The 21,699-nt window shown below is 29.5% G+C and overlaps 1 protein-coding gene across 1 annotated transcript; it reads right to left on the bottom strand.

Moving 5' to 3' along the window:
* Window positions 1-1,669: 1,669 nt before the first annotated feature.
* On the bottom strand, window positions 1,670-15,004 carry LOC147807265 (uncharacterized). Its single transcript, XM_087168138.1, has 5 exons — window positions 14,945-15,004; window positions 9,636-9,756; window positions 7,642-7,769; window positions 3,771-3,918; window positions 1,670-2,051 (listed from the first exon to the last, which is right to left on the bottom strand). Exons 2-5 carry the CDS (start codon window positions 9,680-9,682, stop codon window positions 1,886-1,888), a joined length of 489 nt encoding a protein of 162 aa, XP_087024264.1. The 5' UTR covers window positions 9,683-9,756; window positions 14,945-15,004; the 3' UTR covers window positions 1,670-1,885.
* Between the last annotated feature and the right edge of the window lie 6,695 nt (window positions 15,005-21,699).

The raw sequence follows: 21,699 nt of genomic DNA on the forward strand, positions 1-21,699 counted from the left end.
TAACAATAATTATGCTATATTCTGTAAAAAATTCTATGCTGAACTTTCAAATATGGAATTAAAAAATAGTAAAAATTTTGAACTTAGTAATTTCAATAATAACGATGTCACTAAAAAATTTCCTAGCTTTTTATAAGAGATTAAAAATTAAAATTAGCAATCTACAATTTCCTTACTTAATTATCAGTCCTAAATTTCATAACCCTGGATCAACACCCGGACTACACCCGGATCTCGCATTGTGACTAATTCACTATAATGAAGACTTTTTGAATAAACTAACACCAATTCCCGTTTCATTTCGATCTTTTTGCGTTTTAAAAAGTACCTACGATAATAAATTATGATTACAGTTTATTTGGTTTCGATTACTTTCAGTCATTTTTCCAAATGACTATTTTCAAAGCATTACAAAAAAGTAAAATTTTTCGATTATAAATTATAATAACTAGTTCTTGTTCTAACATTAAAAAAAATTATAGATAGCATCAGTACACAATGTTTCCCCCTTCAGTCTTAAAATTTTAAATATTTAACTAGGCTAACGAATTTCAGTCAAAAAAATGTTGTTTGCAATAGACATTGTGAGCTCACTGTTTTTTCATTGTAAGGGAGCATGACAGATATGTTGTATTTAATTTAATTTTATTATTTAATTTTATTTTATTATTTAATTTAATTTTATTATTTAATTTAATTTATTCTTTTTAAATTAATTAGCATATTTCATTTTATTTATTTATTTATTTTGCACGTTTATTTATTTTTTTACTGCTATATGCATACTTCTGCGTTAAGTGCAGCTTATAAGCCCGTGTCGAGGTGAAAAACAGATTGCACAAATGAGATGCACACCACAAAGATGACTTTATGGTGGCACCGAGAGGCGAACCTGCTACCGCCACGTTAGAGATAATTTGGCGGAACAGCGAAACCAGTCGACCAGGCAAACCCCAACACGTGTTTTTACGGAACTTATTCTGTTAAAGCCGTTTGATAAATATTAAAAACTGAAAAAATGATGTGCGTTTGAAAGTGTCTAAAAAAAAAGAATTATAATTATATTATGATTTTTTTTTCATTTGTATTTTCTCAAATACAGAAACAATAGTCTTTTGAATGTTTGACTTGTAATTGCTGAGGTTTTTTAATCTGGGCATGAACCACCTGTATTCTTCTTTGTAGCAGTCTGTAAGCTTGGTATTTTAACCACCTCAGTTTCGGAAAAAAGCGATAAGAGAATGATTGGTTTGAGTTTTAAGAGAATTTGATCTAGCTGTAATGGGCTTATTACAAGCTTTAAAAAATATTGCTCTTCAAGTGGTTAATCTTTCAATCACATTTCACTGCTCCATGGTGCTACGCAGAACTTTTCGACCTTTTCTCGTTCTCCTTATCCCTTTTCTGTGTCTGTATTAGTTTCCAATACCATTTAATTTCGATACTTAAAGTTTAAATGGTATTAGGTGCGATGAAAAGTTCATTGGTTCTCGGGAATTTTTTATTTCCATTTTGCCTCATGTATCTATTAGTAATTATCAGTATTTATTAGTACATTCAAGGTATCTGCTTTTTTATCTCTCTGCTGTAAGTGTTTATTTCTTAAAGTTTATAGCTGATACTTTAATTGTGAAATTATTTTAAGTGTAGTGATAAAAACAGCTCAACAAAGCTTTTGACATATTTTATTATAAACGATGTGCAAAATATGAAAACGATGTGCAACTATTTTTTTATAATGTTTTAGAAATTTATTATACATTTAAGTTTGTTTTGCACAAATAGATACTGTTTTTCATACATAAGAGGGATACAATAGAAAAATAACATATATTAACCCAAAAAGATCTAACTTCGATTTCCTATTTCCTAAAGAAAGAGCATTTTAAAATCGAGGAGCTCGAATTCGGAGAGGTCGATTTACAGCAAGACAAGCTTCTTTTATTTCTGTTGGAGGATTGTTCAACTCTTCTCGCATTTCATCACCTGCTCCAGCACCACACTTTTCAATTACGCGCTCAATCCCACAATCAGCCATCCAGTTGTATACCCTATATAGGTAAATGAAAAGTCTTTTAGAATTTGTCTCTATATACTTATCATAATAAGAATAAATACTTCAAACGCTGTAATTGACTGTAGGCGCACAACAGATTTACTGATGCGTTGTGAAATAAATATTCATAACATGCAAAATATTGAAATATTTTTGAAAATTAAATACTTTTATTTGTGGAGTTATGAGCATTTTTTTCATAAACATATCTTTTTTCCCCTTTACACGTTTTAATTTTTTATCTAAATAAAAATAAATCAAATGAATTGCGTGTGTGAGTCGTCCATTTAAGTAGATGATGATTCCACATCAAAACTTGAAAAATTTTATTAAAAATAATTTTGTCCTAAAGAACTAAATTAATACAGCGAAGATACTTATCCATACACTGTTAAAAGTTTCTTACTAAAATTCTTACTAAAATTATTTTAAAATAATTGGCAACTCTCTGTCCATTCTATTACCCGTAAGGTTTACGGTAAAGAAATTTTTCTTCTTTTATGTTTTGAAAACATTTACAAAAATTATTCTTATAAAACAATTAATACAAAACTATACAGTTTTTTAACCATTTGCAACTAAAATTTTTCAAAAACGAAAGAAAAAAAAATTATTTAACTAGTCATAGGAGCACGGATGTTCGTAGGGTTTCGTTGTGGAGAGTGCCGGAAACTGGAAATGCTTTACGCGATGAAGGGAATTGAGGAAATATTGTGTTGTCAATAGTAGGACTCGAACTGCAGTTCTGCCGGTCATGAGATTGACAGATAAGCCCGCTCGGCTATGATATGTACGCATTTGCAAAGAACTAAGTAGCTTCGTTAGGTGGTTCTAGTTGGTGCAATAAAATTCTTGTTGTTCAACCGTACTAGGTGAAAGCAGTTAATAAACAGTTTTTCTCAAACTCAACAGTTTGATTATCTTTTCATTTATGGTTATTTGACTGTTTTTATTAAATATGGTAAAATAACCATTCAATAAATTGTTATTTAACCATTTTTTCCCAGAAATTTCTAACAGTGTATAGGAAAACCAATCTCATTATTATTACCAACACCAGTGATGCTTCATTGAATTTAGTAATAGGTATTAATGGTATTACGTAAATTGGTGTTTTTAATTGGTACTAAATATATACACAATTCTTACATGTATCTATCAGGTCGTACCTAGCTGTATAAATTTCAAACCATTAAACAATATCTTTGTCCCATAGTGAACTAATTGTATGACAAGGTTTCCGGGTGATTACCGAAGTCAAGCATTAATGGTGTCCGTCAGTAAGCGGGTTGATGACTAGTATGATAAGCCTAGGAGAGGACAGAGAATATGTGACATCGGTCCTCGTTAAATAGTTCTACAGCAAAGTGATCGACTTTGGACGCTGGTCAGGACGCCATCTACTGTAAGGAGCACCAAAGTTGTGATAGCTTTGTCAGGGCAGGTTACCTCAGCCAGGGTTGTTCCTCAGGGTAGATTTTCCAGGCCCTCGCCAATAACCCATTGTGCAGTTTTAGTGCGATGTAAATTAAGTTCTATAACTTTTACTAACCAATATCTTCAAAATATTTATATTTTGACAAATTGAGTATGAAGTTGTTAATTATTAGTATATAATCCTAACTGTACTGAAAGTAATAGTTTTCTAGGGAAATAACCCTTTTATCTCTAACAAGCAAACGAATTTTCAAATACGTGTTTAGTGTATACTTACGTGCACTTGACATCATTTTCATTTGGATTTCTTTGACGAGAAAAGTGTGACAATGCCCTCATTTGATTTTCTCTAAGGCAACCCAGTATGTAATCTTTATTGTCCTGTATACAAACTTCATTTGTCTCATCATCAATCTCATTTGTTTCTGAAATAATTAATGAAACAACAGCATAAATATAAAACTTTTTAATACACTTGGAGGTTTTTTCTTAATGGAATGGGGCTCGATTCCTAATGTCGGCTTAAAAAGCAAATGGGTATCAGCTTGTCTGAGAAATAAAGGGGGTTTTCTCACAATTCTAACCACGGTATCACAACCATACAACTGGCCACGACACTCTGAAGACTTAACCTCCATGACCCACCAGTTACAGACTGTTGTGTCAATTCTGTAGTTAATTTACTAGGAGGTTCCGCCTTCTCTACGCTTTGCTTTTCAGTCCACATGATTGTGTTGTTGTTGTTGATGTATGCCATTAAGGCAGAGGGGGTGCGATTGTTCTTGTTTTCAAGTGGCGCCATCTATGGCCAAGAATTCGACTTCTGACACAACCATACGTCACACCAGTTTATAGGGTAGACCCATTCCTGCATCCATTCATTCATCCACAGATCGTAATTTTGACCTGAGTCAGAGAACGATCGATCTCATATCCAATACCCCTATAAGTATTGATTTGCCATGGGAACATGGACGACTTTGAGAATCGACAGATTTAACGTGCTCATTCACCATTTACAACACAGTCTTCGGCCGTCAGGGATTGAACCCACTACTACTTGGACAAGGGCCCAGTGCCCTACCTACCAGGCTATCTCGGTTCAAGTTTTTCTCGCCATGTAAGCTATAAGCTAATTTTTTCCTCTTGTAATCTTCAGTTTTATAGTTTATATGCTTCCAAACTTTCTAGAGGTCAGCAAACAAAAGTGTCCGTTACAAAAACAATATTTCAGTAAATTCTTCCAGAAAATTCTTGACCTAAGTTTGATCTTAATTAGAAGAGCGATTTATCCTTAAGATATAGAGAAGAAGAGTTCTAAAAACTGATTACAAGTTAGATGTATCAGTTAACTTTGAATCAACTATAACGGATATATATATATATATATATATATATATATATATCCGCTTTAAGCCTTATGCATTTTTCTAGACTCCATCATTATGTGAAATTTCAAAGTCTTATAGTTTCTGCACAGCAAAACAAAATGAAGCATGAAGAAATAAACGCATGGTTGTGAAGATAGCAACACCATGAAGGAATCTTCATAATTGAATGAAATTTAATACTCAGTTGAGCGGTAGTGGTACAAATAAATGAATAAACTTTCAAAGCAAACAAGCAATAACAAGAGATCAAAACCACCACGGTCCGCAATAAGTGCTGCTACATGACGTGGCATGGACTCAAGCAAATTTTGAATGTCTGTCTGAGGAACAGAATTCAATACTGTTAGTATGCATTCCCAAAGTTCGTCTGTAGAAGCAACAGGACGAGGATTACGAGCGAGACGCCGACCAACGAAATCCCACACATGTTCTATCTGCGACATATCCGGGGAATACGCCGACCAAGGAAGAAGTTGTACCTATCGCGATGCAAGAAAGGACTGAACAGTCCTAGCAATACGAGGGTGGTCATTGTAGTGTTAAAATACAGCAACTGGCAAGGCTTGAAGGAAGGGAACAGCTTGGGGCTGTAGAACTTCACTGATGTACCGGTTGCTGTTCAGATTACTCACAATTCGTAGCAATTGAGATCGTCCATGATATGCTATGTCACCGCAGACCATAACCCCGGGTGTTCGTCCACTGTGGCGTTCGACAACGCACTCCGGAAGATGGCGTTCACCACCAGTATTACGTCTGACACGAATGCGGCCACCATGGTACCACAAATTGAAGCGAGATTGGTCAGAAAACAGGACACGCTGCCAATCAGCAAGCCAGTTCCTATGCTGGTTGCCCCATTGCTGCCGCAGGCGGCGAAGGTTTAGTGTGAGGGCGATCCTGTATAAAGGAGTCCTAGCACGCAGTCCACGCTGCAGTAGACGCCTACGAATTAATAAAGCACACAATGAAACACCTGTAACTATTGACCATCGTGCTGCCAGTTGTCTAGAGGGAGCCGTACGGTCCATTAGCGTAACGCCGAACAGATGTTTATCATCGCGAGCTGACGTGGCATTTCAGGGTCCACTCCCGGATTTCCGAGTTGTCCGACACTCGTCCATTTACTGCTTTCAAACACGCATCACTGTGTTGCTGTTACGTGTTGCTGTTATATATATATATATATATATATATATATATATATATAATGCTGATTTTTTTTAAAGAATTAAATTGCTATTCCCAGTCAATATGATTTTTATGCTTATGTGACAAAAATATAAAGAAGACTGAAATGTAAAGTATCAATTAAATTGTGTGATTGATTTTCTACATACTGTGAATATCTCTTTATTTTCCCTTCACATTGCCTTTTGCATTAATGCTTATATTGTATTCAAAGTCACTAAAAAATCTGCTTCTAGATTACTATTTTCACGTTCAATAATTCTTTAGGAACAATAAGGCTATAAATTTGGGACCTAAAGTCTACAGAGGAAACAAAGCGATTCAGTAAGTTTAAAAATCTTACACATACAGAAAAGAAAAACTTAACTAATCGTGTGTAAAATATCACACAAGATCAGTTTTCTTTGTAGAGTGAATGAAGTATCTAATGAAGTATTTTTTTTAAGATAATATAAAAAAAAGGGAACTATTACAGGACTGACGCCATAAATTATTACAGGAAAAATCAGTGCTGCCGAGATGATTAAGGTTTTTTAATGAAGACCAGAAAAACAATTAATGAGGGGGGATTCCTCACACATGGGATTTCTTTTCAGAGCAAATAAAATTAACTTTTTTAAGTTTTAAAATAAATTCGTTTTCATGCTGGGTATTTTTTGTTTTATTGCAATCACACGGCATTTGAGTTACATGATAAGAAAAAGATGAAAATCTTCCAATGCTAAGATTTTTACCAACAGTATAATAAAAGCATTCTCTCCGTAATAGGTACAATAGATTTCTGTTCTCAATATTAATAAATACAAATTAAAATGTAAAATTATTTTTACAGTACAATGTACCAGAAAAAATGAACCATCCTGTATAACTTTTGAGCTAATGATCGGATCTTCCCGTTCTAGGACTCATTCTTAATGGTTCTAGGGGGGGGGCCTCAAGTATGCTAATTAATATTTTAAGAAACGAATTCAGACTCAAAAACATACTTTCTTTTCATAACTGGCAAAGTATAAGAGGTAGCCGCATTCTGGAAATAAGGTTCTATAAATTCGGTCAGAAGGGTTCTCAAATGTTTGACCCGTTAATGCGAATTTTGATTTTTTCTTAATTCACCTTATTTCGAGAACTTTTTTAACGAATTGAAACATTTTTTTGCTCACAATAAAAAAATTCGCTTATCCAAAAATAATTTCTTGCATGACTAATTTTTAATAATTATTTTTAATACACATTTAGAGTTTAGTGGAGAAAAAAGTTTTATGAACTATTTTTTCAAAACTTAAGTCTTCAAAAAAGTGTGCAAAGCTGGATGAAAAAAATTTATCCAATTGACCGAGCAAAGCAATTCGAAATGAACTACGAAAGCAGTTCTGGGGGCGAACGAGCGTTAGCATGCATTGGTGGAGCCTCGTAGAAGTCATCATTCGAACATGAAGTCACATGAAGTCATCTTTCAAACTACACGTATTTTTCTGATGAGACACATGTTTGTCTCATCTGTGAGACACATGTTTTTCTCATCTATGAGACACATACTTTTCTCATGTACAGTCATGAACACCATACCTGTTTCTCGGCATTTTACCCTTATGGCGTTTGCTACACGAAATGAGCCGTCTAGTTGAGCTATTTCACTCTCATCTAGACAATCATCAGCGAGTGATCTCAAACAGTTTTCAGTAGTCCTCGCTATTCTAAAAATAATAAATAAATAAATAATTTGAATATTTTCCTTCTAAATTCCAATTTTTTTCTAAATCTTCAAGTTTTAAAAACAAATATAAATTTTTTTCCAGATGAAATCGATTGATTACTGGGTGTCTCAATATGACCTTAAGTGTCACTATGCTTCAGATAAAAACTACTTTATTGGTTCAATTTTTCTATAATTAATTTTGGAAGTCATATTTTTTAATAAAAAATGTCTTTAATTGGTTTCTATTTCCGTCTTTATAATTTAATTCAAATAATTTTAAAGCAATTTCAATTTTTGGGATTACGTTTTGAGCAATATGATTAAAAAAAATTATTTTATTCTTTTTTTCTTTTTTAATTAATATACAACAAGATAACTCAATTTTAATAGGGCTTCTCAATGTAACAAAAAGTAGAAAGTAATGTTTCTAGCATAGGATTTCAAAATTTTTTGACTTTGAATCACTAGAGTTTTTTTTAACAGAATAAAGAATATGCACGATCACTAAATTGAGGACTAATTTTTTTGAACACTTTTCAAATGTTACTACACTCTTTCTTACGACTCTCTGCTCAAGCATCATGTCCCCCCCCCCCAACTATTCTTGTGTCCACTCTTTTCCTACCTTCTCTTCTGCAGATTCTATTTCTTTAATATATTTTATTCTTACATTAAATAAAAACAAAAAAACAATGTTTTCCGATAATCAGTTTTCGAAACGTAAAATATAAATTTGAAATTTAGTTTCATGTCTGAAATATTTTTGCTTGTAAATCGACGCACACAGATGCTTTGCTTTATTAAGATTTTTCTGATAATAAATTTACCAAGACCCATAGAAAGAAATAAAATATAATTGCAAGAAAATATTTGTTACAGAAATATAGCACTATTTTTGTTCTCAACATAGGAATCATCGACATATTAAAACTACTATACCGTAAAATTAGTTTTTAAAGTCCGCTATCGTAGAAGTCCACATTGGAATGGATCTAGCATGTCACGACACGTCTTCGTCTGTAAGAAACTAATGCCTTGGCAAAAATTTCTTTCCATTCAAGTACATATAGAAGTCAAGAAGAGAAAGATCAGGGGTATAAAATGGATGATTATGGATGCGGGATTTGTTTTATGCTGCTGAGCATCTCGAAGCAATACACCTATTTTTGTACCCGAAGTTGCCCTTTTTGTGCCCGTTTTTAAATCTCATGAATTTCTTAACCTGTCATTATTTTCTTAGAGAAGAAGACTAACAGTCAACTTTGACTCATTGGCTCCATTCCCAGCTGACATCTAATAAGCTGAAGACTAATTCTACAGTATGACAAATGTTAGTATTTCGTTGGTTTTTATGTTGAGAAAAAGGGAAAGTATTACTGTATATTTTGCGATAAATCTTTTAAGGCAATTATGTTTCATTTCTTTTTATTGGTGGTGGCAATTTTAATTCCCGAAAAATAAAGAATCAGCTTGTGTCGATTTGTCAACAGCAAGTTACCCAACTGTAAGCAAAAGCACAAAAAGTCATCAAATTGTATGACAAGTTATAGAAGTCTCGTCATTTTTTCAAAGAGAAGAAACTTGATTCTAAATCTTCTCAGTTAATTATGTTTTTTTCATTGGATGTGGTAAATTTAATTTTCGAAAAACGTTCGTAAATTAAAGAAACAGCATATGTAGATTTGTCAACAGCAAGTTACCTGTATGACAAATCCTGTATGACAAGGGCTTGAAGTCTGGTAGATTATTGTTTCTCTTACAAAAAGTCTTTCTCCGGAAATTATGTTTGGTTTCTCTTATGAGAATTGAAAATGACTTTCTTCACTTTTATAAGAATTGTGTAGGTATGAGAAAGAGAACTTACTGGCATACTTCGGCATCTGATGGTTCATCTATAAGCCGTTCGAGCATACTGCGAAGGCATTCTTGTTCTCATGTTTTAATGACTACGGAACTACACCTTTCTGCTTGAATTTTACCCACAGCTAGATAAATAATAGAAAATAATAAATCATATGGAGGTAACAAAACTCCTATGTTTCTTTTCAGAATAGAACGCTAATTCATTTTTCCATCGTCTCGGAATTACAAAATTCCATCCATTTAGCTGTTTCAAATGAAGTAATAATAAAGATTATAATTTTCTATTCTATGATCGAAATTGGTTTTCAAAACTGACTCGAAATTCGGAAAATTGAGAAAGGAAGCTGTTAGTATTTACTTTATTTGAAGTAACTATTACTTAATTAATACTTGAATTTGCTGATTTTAACATTTATGTTGAATAGGTAAAAAAATATCCGAGCGCAACTGACAGCTAAGTTTCTGTTTAATTATTCATTACTATAAAGTTAAAACTTTTAATAGTCGATAGTTAGAATAACATTTTAGATAAAATAGAAAGGTATTATTCTCGAAACTCTAAAAACAAGTTGTAATACCTTTTCGAATAAAAAAACTTAGAAAATAAAAATTTTACTTCAATTTAACATTATATCAAGCGCTCATATACACTTTAAGGCAAGGCATGAAATTTCAATTCCACGGATAACAGCCGGACTGAAACATTTGATCACCACTATTTCATGAAAACATCATGAAAATATGTTTTTTAAATGCCTTTTTAATGAATTTGATGAAAATGATATAAAAATAACGTAAAAATTGGAACATATTTATTGTAATAACAATTTTAGATCAAAATAAGGTTGGCCTAAGTTTTAAAGGTTTCCAGAAGCAATTGTACTGTAGAGGAAAAGAGAATAATTTAGCATTTTTTATTCTAAATAAAAGAAAATGAATTTGATTGATTTTTCAATAATTCCATTAATGCTTCCTTTAAGCATGATAATCAAAGGGCATATACATTTTTAAAAATGGCATTTTAAATAATGGAAAGTTCTCGACATCCCTTAATAATTAATTGATTGTCAATGTCGAGAAAAAAATTTCGTAATCGTTCGAAATAAACAAGTTCGTAATCGTGTTGTACATTGCTGAATAACCACAGAAACTAAAGTTCTCTTTTAAAGAAAAGGCTCGCATGCCTTAATTGTGTAATAAATATATACAAGTTGTCAGGCAAAAGTAAATTTGCTTATATATGTTAGTTATACTAAATAACTTAACAATATTTAATTCTCTACACTTCTTTCCCATTTGGCCTAATGCTATTTTATTTTAATGTTCTCTAGGCGCTGAGTATGAAGATGAGTCACAAACCAGCTTTATTTGAAAAATTGTTGAAAGTATGCATCCTAAATTGTTCTTCCTCCACTTTATATCGTAACTCTTATTTATACCGTATTATTGTTCTTACTCTTATTTATACCGTAAACTATAATTTATACAGTATAAATAATTTTACTGATATCTTATTTATATCTTGTCATTACAAAATTTTGGTTTAAAATGAACATCCAAAAGAGTGGCAACTACTTTCTACACTGAGGAAAAAGGTATGGTAAATAATACGAGAATAAGGTAAATTTTACCGTATTTCTGACTCTATGGGAACAATAAAGGAATTGATAATTTTTACCTCAATGCTTTAGTGATGATTTTAGTAAAATTATCAATAAATTGTGGTTTACTTATAATTTTATATTTACTTATATGTATAAAATTTGGTAAATGTATAATAACTAATATTTGGTAATTTCATCATGATACTTTAGAGAATGTTACAAAAACCATTTATTCGGTTGAATTTGCTTTCCCATTTTGTATTTTTTACTAAATGCGTGGTAATAAGATCTATAATTTTGAAAACCAGAATATTATGTAAACTGTTACCATGAGAACGGAAAGATAACCAAACGAATGTTTTCAAGGCCGTAGATTTTGTTTTCATTTCCAGAATTATATTTCTGGTTTGTTATACATCTTCGACTGCATTAAGAATTATCTTTGATATTTCACTAAACTTTTCATTAAGTAGTTGACCCCCTTTTTTGGTACTAAAATATACTAATTTTCACAGTGTATTTAATTCTGGAGAGAATCGTTAGCTTTAATGTCAAAGCTGATTAGCCTTTCCCCCAATTTCTACTAAATGTCCGGATTTGTCTACGCACTCTTATTGTGGTTGTTCATTTGAACTTTTTCATTTTATGCTAACACCCCAATATTTCTTCTATTATTTCAACACATGTACCAATATCTTGTCCTAGGATAATTTGAATGTAAACTCTCATTCACTAATAGATGGCAGTTTTACGGAGCTGGCTAACACAATAAAACTAGAATCTCCCATTTCTCACAAGTAATGTAGACTTTAGATGAACTAATCAAGAAACATACCATGGTTTACTTAAGAGAACATAACTCAACCAAACTTAACCGTAAGTCTATAAACTAACAAAAAGTCATAAATAACTTAAGACTAATGCCCAGTCAAATTTTATTTGAACCCTTGTTAAATTTTAAATAGAACGCTAGTTAAATTTTATTTGAAGCTTTCGAACGCTTGTTAGTTGTAAATGGTTACGAAACCGTATAATTTTATATTCGTAGTTTTTTAACCATATCAGTGACAAAATGTTTCAAACCTTTGAATAAATAACTTTCGATTTAAGAATCGGATTCTTTTGTACTAAGACTCAATCCTAATGGTACGAGGGCCTCACATTAAATATTCTGATTAATTAGTGCAAAAAATCTCTTTAAGTTATGGAACAAACATAAAAGTGTGCTTTTTCTTGATATATATATATATATGTGTGTGTGTGTGTGTGTGTGTGTGTGTGTGAGTGGGAGATAGCGCAGCATAGGAATAAATACCGACGATAATTTAACAACATAACAATTTAATAGAAATAAAAGGATGGAAGGATATAACAGTTAACGTTATTGACATGACTCGTGAGAGCTGCCTTCGCGCAGTGGTCTCCGGAATGCATGTGACTAAGAATTAGATTGTTCTATGGTATAAAGTAAGAGTTAATTAAATTCGGGAGTTTCCCTTCGGGACTTCCAGTAGGGACTGGGTGACGCCTCTCAATGTCAAGAGGATGATGCAACTTCTCTTAATATTACAAGATGGTGAATGACGTAATGTTCAAAGCTATTACACTATAATACTGTAACAACAGCTCCAAAATCCATATATATATATATATATATATATATATATATGTGTATATATATATATATATATATATATATTTAAAAATAATCTTTCTTGTAGATAACGTGATTAGAGAGGGATGCATCGAACAGCTTTCCGTGCATGCAAACCAACTTGACGACCTGCTTCCATTTGACTAACTGCTCATCCACAATCGTAAGAATTCAAATGATTAGCACTTAGCACACAATTATTGAAACAACACACTGAATTTCATAGAAATAAGTTCAACAACCTATGGTGCTAATTTACAAAAATCATTTATTTCTTAGCAATTGTATAGCTGTGTAGTTCGAGTTCTGAAAAATCTATTTTGAATTCAGGAAAATTTTATATGAATTCATTTCTCTTACCGCTCAAATACACAACTAACTTTACCTTATACCTTATTTCGTGGTTACACTGTATTCTTATGAGTGCTATAAAAATTTTACCGTCCATTGAATACGTTTCAAAAAATCCTAATGTTAGAAAAAAAATTAAACATTTTAAAAAAACTAATGTAATTAACAAAAAAAAATTATAAGAGTTTTCAGAAAAACAATAATAAAAAAATATCTCTCCATGCATAACATTGATGGGCTCCTTTAAATAAACCCGAATATATTCGAGGCCTGTGGCTCCTAAAAATGTGCATTTTTCGCCATTTACTGTGTTCTAGACATTTTCAGTTCTAAACTCCCGAATTTTATTAAAAGCTTGTAACTTTTTATAAAGTTGTAGTAGATACTTAATTGTGAACATTATCAATGAATTGAAATGGTCAAATTGGTTTACCAAAGAAACTATTAACATGGCTTAAACACTTTTCTAAAATTTAAAGTAATAAGAGTTGCTAATGCCATTTTCAGCACCTCAGCACGTCTTACACCTATTTGGGGAAAATAATACGGAGTTATAATTAAGAGAATTATTATGCTCGGAATTATGAGTATACGGAGTTATTTATGCTGCAAATCATATGCTAATATATCTACAATGATTCATAACACTTTTATAATGATATTAGTTTTCCTAATTATGTCGTTAAGTACTTTTATAGAATATAAAATATTATTAAAAATGATGAGTGAACTTTAAAATTATGGAGAATATCATAATTTCTGTTTGTTGTCAAAATTTTTTCTAGTTCTTGTAAAATTTATTTATTAATGTTTGATTCTTTGTTTATTAAGTTTGATTTCGAGTTATTTTTTCACCCTTACATTAAAATAGTTCAAAAGTTCTTATATTTATTGTATTCTATTTTATTTCACTAGGATCAAGTAATCCTGGCTCATTCAAGCTTGCTTTTTATATATTTGTGGTAATATATCGCCTGAAGTTCAAACGATTTGTTTACATTTATCATAAAAAATTTATTTAATAAGCGAGCTTTTGTATATTTTTGGATCTGTATATATTTTTTTTTGAAAGTCTTGTGTTAAATTGCTGAAATAATTAGTTTTGGTGTTGGAAAATTTCATGGGAGTTTGTTCAAAAATTGTAAACTCAAAATTTTTTAAAAAGTGATTTGATTTAAGTATGTAAATAAAAAAAAAGTACTCTAAATATTTTTGCAGGTTCATTTTGAAGAATCTGAACTAGAAATAAATGGAAAATAGTGTAACAATAAATTAAGACCCGATGCTATTCCAACAATTTTTAATGTTCTTTAAAAATTCCTTAAAAAAGACCGAAAGGAATAGGCTGTCCACAACCTGAATCAATTTTAGATAAGCTTAAATCAATTAAATATTTTAATTCAATTTTTTAATTCAATATTTCAATTCAATTTAATATTTTAATTCAAGTTAAGTTTTAAATTGTTTAAGAATTTTTCCTTCTGTAATTTTGTTTTAGCGTTTGAAGAATAACAACAAATTGTGTAGAATTGATTGCGCATTTCAAATGCTTGCATGAAAGAAAGCAATGTTTGAAAATACTAAAATATAAAGAATTGTCTTAAATATGAAATTGAAGATAATTTAAATAAAATAAGATATTAATTTTTTCATATAACATAATTCGAATTTATGTAAAGAAATTGCTTAAAAGTGTCTTACCAATTAGAAAAACCAGGAATATAAACTTTGAATGCATAGCGTGGAATTTTGGTAGCTCTAATATGGTAGTTAAACAAAAACTACTTATTACATAAATGCTTTTTTGAATGTTTTCGATTTAAATTCTATTTTTTGAAACAGGAAGCTATTTCATTATCAAAGAGTTATTAGGGCCGCTTGATCACATCGGAAACAGGCTTCCTTAATTAAATTATAAGTTAGCTAATCCTTGAAATTTATCTGATTTGTTTGACTAATTAAAATAGTTGTTATTTCTTTTTTTTTCTACTTCCTATAAAGTAAAGTATTTTATTCATTTTCTAATTAATACCTGCACCCATAATTGTTCATATTTAAATTTAATCTACAAATTGCTATTATTTTTTTTAAAATTCGAATTGCATGAAATAATTATCTATGTTTCTTGAAGATGTATGAGTTCAATGTATTTTTTCCAGTTTTCTTATTCACCAAACATTCGTTAGTTACGCTTTAGAGTGAAATTAATGTAAATTAATTTATATTAATGTAAGAAATTTCAATTTCTTAAAGTTGTATAAGTTGTAGCAGAAAAACAATAATAAGTCATAATAATATCAAGATATATGAATTCAATCTGCTTTTTTTTGGTTTCTTATTCATAAAAAATCTGTTAGTGTTACTCTAGAGTGACAATAATATAGATTAATTTATTTCTGTTTAAGAAAACTAAATATTTGAAAGTTGTATAAGTTGTAGCAGAAAAATAATAATAAGTTTATAATTATATTAAGATATATGAGTTTTATGCATTTTTTCCGGTTTCTTATTCACTAAACATTTGTTAGTGTTACTTTAGCTTTTGAAAGCTTTATAAGTTGTAGCAGATAAGCAATTAGTTGCAATTATATTAAACAAATCTACGATTATTTGAAATTATGATATTATTTCATCTAGATTAAATTTGTATTATAGTTTAAAAGCTATAATGATTACATTTTGTCAATTTCAAAGTAAATATTAATTGTAACCAACAATTATATATTTTTTTTTAACTGTTCGTCATTCTTTATTTTTTATTTTAGAGTCAATGCTTTCAACTAAGAGTAAAAATATTATTGCAGTATTATGTTAGTACATTCTGCTAATATGTTAATCGTAACCAATAAAAAATTGCTGGATTTGAGAAATAATAAATTTTAATTCCGTAGTTGCATTTAAAGAGCGCAGCAGATCAACTCATTTAGCATTTATTTTCCACAAGCTTGTTTAACAGTTAATAAATCTCGAGCAAGTTATCGAATTTTAAATTTTCTATTCCGTTTTACACCTTATGCATCTTTCTAGACTCCATCATTATGTGAAATTTTAAAGCTTTATAGTTTCTGCACAACAAATTGAAACGTGAAGAAATAACTAAGTGAAAAAAAAGACTCTAAAAAAATCATTTAAAATTATAATAAATTTCGATATTGATATATGGTAATTCAATCAATAAAATTCTAAAATACTTTCTTAATGATCTCAATAGTTTTTGTTTAAAGATATCAAATAGATTCTCTTTACCTTTAGGTATGCTAACAGAGTGGAAATGGGGAGTTTAGTATTACTTTAAAAACTTTATATTCAACAATAAGGATAATCTAAATAAGAATAACAATTCAACAAATTTTTCTAAGATTGTTCAATCAATTAAGCAACTTCAAAAAAATTTTGTAATTACTCCCATAGACAAAGCTAACAATAATTATGCTATATTCTGTAAAAAATTCTATGCTGAACTTTTAAATATGGAGTTAAAAAATAGTAAAACTTTTGAACTTAGTAATTTCAATAATAAAATTGACATTAAAATTTTTTTTAACTTTTTACAAAAGATTAAAAATTAAAATTAGCAATATACAATTTCCTTACTTAATTATCAGTCCTAAATTTCATAAAATTCCTGTTAAATTTAGAACTATCACATGTGGGTCTAATACTTATTTAACTAAACCTGGCACCAATTTCTCTAACTACTTAAATAAGATTATTAACAATATTACTAAAGAAGGTTTCTCTTGGATTATCACTATAATAATCAACCGATTTTAGATTTCGTTAAACATAATAAGATTAATTCTATTGCGAATTTTGATTTTTAGGATCTTTTCAATAGCATTCCCCTTTCTAAACTAAGAGATGTCCTTTTGAATTATTACTATGATTTTAAAAATATTCTTTGTTGCGATTTTGATTATTGGGAAATTCTGATTAATTTTTGTCTTTTTAGTAATTATCTTTACAATGGAAAGGATATTTTTCTTCAAATTAATGGAATACCACAAGGATCTAATTATTCATCTCTCTTAGCTAACTTATTTTTGCATTATTATGAAAAAAATTATACTCTTAGTATTAAATTTGTTTTTAGATATATTGATGACTTAATTATCTTTAATTTCCAAGATTTTACTATTTTATTGAGTGATATATACCCTGAGGAATTAATCTTACTTCGTAATCATGATGATAATATTAATTTAAATTTTTTGGTCTTGGGTATTATAAAGGTTGAAAATATCTGCTTTGTTGATTTATATGATAAAAGAAATGATTTTAATTTTAATATTAATAAACTAATGACTTGGAATTCTAATGTTTCTAGGAGCATCTATTTAAATACCACTTTTAATGAAATGAACAGAATTAAAAGAATATGTAGTAATATTTATTTATCCAAAAAACAAATCGATAAATTTTTTCAAAATTTGATAAATAACAATGGATATCCAACTAAAGTAATAAAATTTTATATAAAATCATTGAATTAATCGTATATTTTTGTAAATATATTTACTAAACATTTTTTTTTTTGTTTTGTTAATTTTATAATTTTCCCATGTGCAAATCCATATCGGGGAAATCCATTGCCAAAATTATTTACTAAATAATTTCTTTGTTAATTTTTATAATTTTTACATGTGCAAATCCATTTCGGGCAAATCCGTGGTTAAAATTATTTACTAAAAATTCCTTTACTAAATAATTTCCTCTGTTAATCTATACAATTTTTTCCATGTGCAAATCCTTTTCGGGCAAATCCGTGTTAAAATTATCTATTAAAACTTTTTTTCTTTGATAATTTTTATAATTTTTCCATGTGCTAATCCGTTCAAATCCGTGGCTAAAATTATTTGCAAAACAGGCAATTTATGTTTCTCTTTTTTTCTATTTTATATTTTTTCTTAAATAAACATCTATTTTCTAAAACTTTTTATGGTCAATTTTTAAAATTATCCAGTATAATATTACCTTGTACACATCCATTTCGGGCCCATCCTTGGTAACTAACAAATCAATGCCCAGAATAATAAATCACTTCAGCAGTGCAGTAAGAGCGACACTTCAAAACCCTCTTGTTACACTCAATTTGCGCTTTTGTTTTCATACTTTGTAATCTTGCAATCTTGTTGCGAAAACATTTTAAAATCATTCTTGAAAAATTCCCGTCCATGTAAGTTGATCTGATTTCGTTACTGGCTTTATAGTCCATTTTTATACTGTTTTTTCTTTTTATTTTATTTTCTGTTTTTACTTTTGTGTTCTGGTTGCTTCCATTCTATTTTATTTGTTGTAATTTTTATGAAAAATTTTTTGAATGTTCCTCACACTACTGTATTAATATATTTTGCTTTGGCTTTTTTGATACAATATCACAAAGCACTCTGTTTTGCGGATATAATCGTGTGGGCTGCAGAAAGGTATATATCTTTTTTTTCCCGGTTTTTTAAATAAAATTTCATCCTTTTTTTTATTTATTGTTTGTTAGTTTTTTACTTATTATTTCCCCCCCCCCTTTTTCTTTTCATATGTCTATAATTTTTCTTTGTTTTATTCCACATTTCGAACTTATATATGTATGTATAAATATATACATATATATATATATATATATATAAGCTGCAAGTAAATAGAACTCCTGAAATGAGTTCAAAATGAAGATAAAACAAGGAAAATTACAGACATGTGAAAAAAGAGGAAAAAGAAAAATAATAATAAAAATAAAAATAACAAAAAACTGGGCGAAAAAAATATTAATACTGAAAAAATCCGGAAAAAAGGATAAATTAAAAAAAAAAAATCTGGAAGAAAAAGATATGTTTTCATCAGCCTACACGATTATATCCGCAAAAAAGAGTGCTTTCTAATATTTTATTAATATAGCCGAAGCAAAATATATCAATACAATAGTGTGAGGAGCACTCAAAAATTTTTTACAAAAATTACATAAAATAAAATCGAACACAATAAGTAGAATTAACACGTAAAAACAGAAAATAAAATATAAAGAAAAAACTGAATAAAACATGAAACGTAATCAATAAAGCGAGTATTGAAATAAAATGAACTTACATAAACGGGAAATTTTTCAAGAATGATTTAAAATGTTTTCGTAACAAGATTGCCAGATTGCAAAATATGAAAACAAAAGCGCAAATTGGTCGTAACTAGAGGTTTGTTTTAAAGTGCGTTCTTACTACTTTACTGAAGTGAGTTTGATTTGTTAGTTACCAAGGATGGGCCAGAAAATGCATGTGCACACGGTAATATTATACTGGATAGTTTAAAAAAGTTGACTGTAAATAATTTTAGAAAATAAATATTTATTTAAGAAAAAAATATAAAATAAAAGAAAGAAAGAAACACGAAGTTCCTGTTTTGCACATAATTTAAGCCATGGATTTGCCCGAGCATTAGCAATGCCTTTTTATTTTGTCTGCGATTAATTTTTGAAACAGTGACATACCTCATTATTATCTTTAATTAACGCGCAATACAAAAGTATGCTTTATAAGTCTTGTTTTTTTTCCTCTATAAAACTGATAGCAAGCTAATTTATTCTATTTTTCTCTTTTTCTACCCTGTCAGAGAAAAACAGTGCAGTAAAATTTTCAGTAAAGCTGAAATGAATAAAATTGACTTTTTACTGACCATATGGTTAATAAAATCTGAAATTTCTTCTCCTTTTTTCACCTGTTTCTTCTAATTCTTTCTTTTGATCAACTCCTTCGAATTAAAAAACTATTTTAAACCTTCTTCAAAGCTTAACTGTAGGTTTTAAGAATTTACAAAGTAATATATATTTAACTTGGATTAGGTTGAAGCAGATACATTCCTTTGAGACATTCTTCTAACGGATAATTCGAAATTTAAAATTATATTTACCATCTTTATCGTAAGATAATAAAAAAAAATTCTCTAATAATCATTGAAACTAAATAGTTATGACTTCAAGGAACTATTTTAGATTCGAAATTTCTGATAAATGCTGCTGACCAAATTAAAATTACTGATAATTGATAGTTCTAAATCATTTTCTAAAGATATTCTTACAACATCAGCTTCACGATATTACAGTAATAAATAAATAAGTAGAATAAAAAGTAAGCATATTTAGTTAAATTATAAGAATTATAATTATATTATTTTTTTTTAATTTACCCAAAATTGATTTGCGGCTATCAGTGTTCTGTTCAACACCATAGCCTTGTAATTTTGAACCCAACCCAGATAACAAGGAAACATGTGGATCCAGCATTGAGACTAATTCATTATCATGGCGATTTTTTTAAATAAGCCAATCCCTTTTCCGTTACATTCCGAACTTTTATTTTGCTTTTTAAAAAGTACCTAAGTTAATAAATTGTAATTGCCGTTTATTTGGTTTCGATTACTTTCAGTCATTTTTCCAAATGAATATCTTCAAAGCATTACAAAAAAGTAAAGTTTTTCGATTATAAATTATAATAACTAGTTTTTGTTCTAGCATTAAAAAAATTATAGAAAGCATCAGTAAACAAACTTTCCCCCTTCAGTCTTAAGATTTTAAACATTTGGCTTGGCTAACGAATTTCAGTCAAAAAATGTTGTTTGCAATAGACTTTGTGAGCTCACTGTTTTTTCATTGTAAGTGAACATGACAGATATGTTGTATTTTATTTTATTTTATTATCTAATTTAATTTTATTATTTAATTTAATTTTATGATTTAATTTTATGATTTAATTTAATTTTATGATTTAATTTAATTTTATTATTTAATTTTATTTTATTAATTAATTTAATTATTTTTTTAATTAATTAACATATTTCATTTTACTTATTTATTTATTTTATATGTTTATTTTTTTCTGCTTTTCCCATGCTTCTGTGTTAAGTGCAGCTTATAAGCCCGTGTCGAGGTGAAAAACAGATTGCACAAATGAGATGCACACCACAAAGATGAGTCTATGGTGGCACCGAGAGGCGAACCTGCTACCTCCACGCTAGAGAGAGTTTGGCGGAACAGCAAAACCAGTGGACATGGCAAACCGCAACACGTGTTTTTACGGAACTTAGATTCTGTTAAAGCCGTTTGATGAATCTTAAAGGCTGGAAAAATGATCCTCGTCTAAAAGTGTCTTAAAAAATAATTATATTTATATTGTAATTTTTTTTATTAGTATTTTCTCAAATACAGAAACAATAGTCTTTTGAATGTTTGACTTGTAATTGCTGAGGTTCTTTAATCTGGGCATGGACCACATGTATTCTTCTTTGTAGCAGTCTGTAAGCTTGGGCTTTTAACCATCATAGTTTCGGAAAAAAGCGATAAGAGAATGGTTGGTTTGAGTTTTAAGAGAATTTGACCTAGCTGTAATGGGCCTATTACGAGCTTTAAAAAATATTGCCCTTCAAGAGGTTAATATTTCAATCGCATTTCACGGCTCCATGGTGCTACGCAGAACTTTTCG

Source organism: Parasteatoda tepidariorum, chromosome 7 (assembly GCF_982258835.1).
Source record: "Parasteatoda tepidariorum strain Cologne lab strain chromosome 7, Ptep-v5.0, whole genome shotgun sequence".
Lineage (NCBI taxonomy): Eukaryota > Metazoa > Arthropoda > Arachnida > Araneae > Theridiidae > Parasteatoda > Parasteatoda tepidariorum.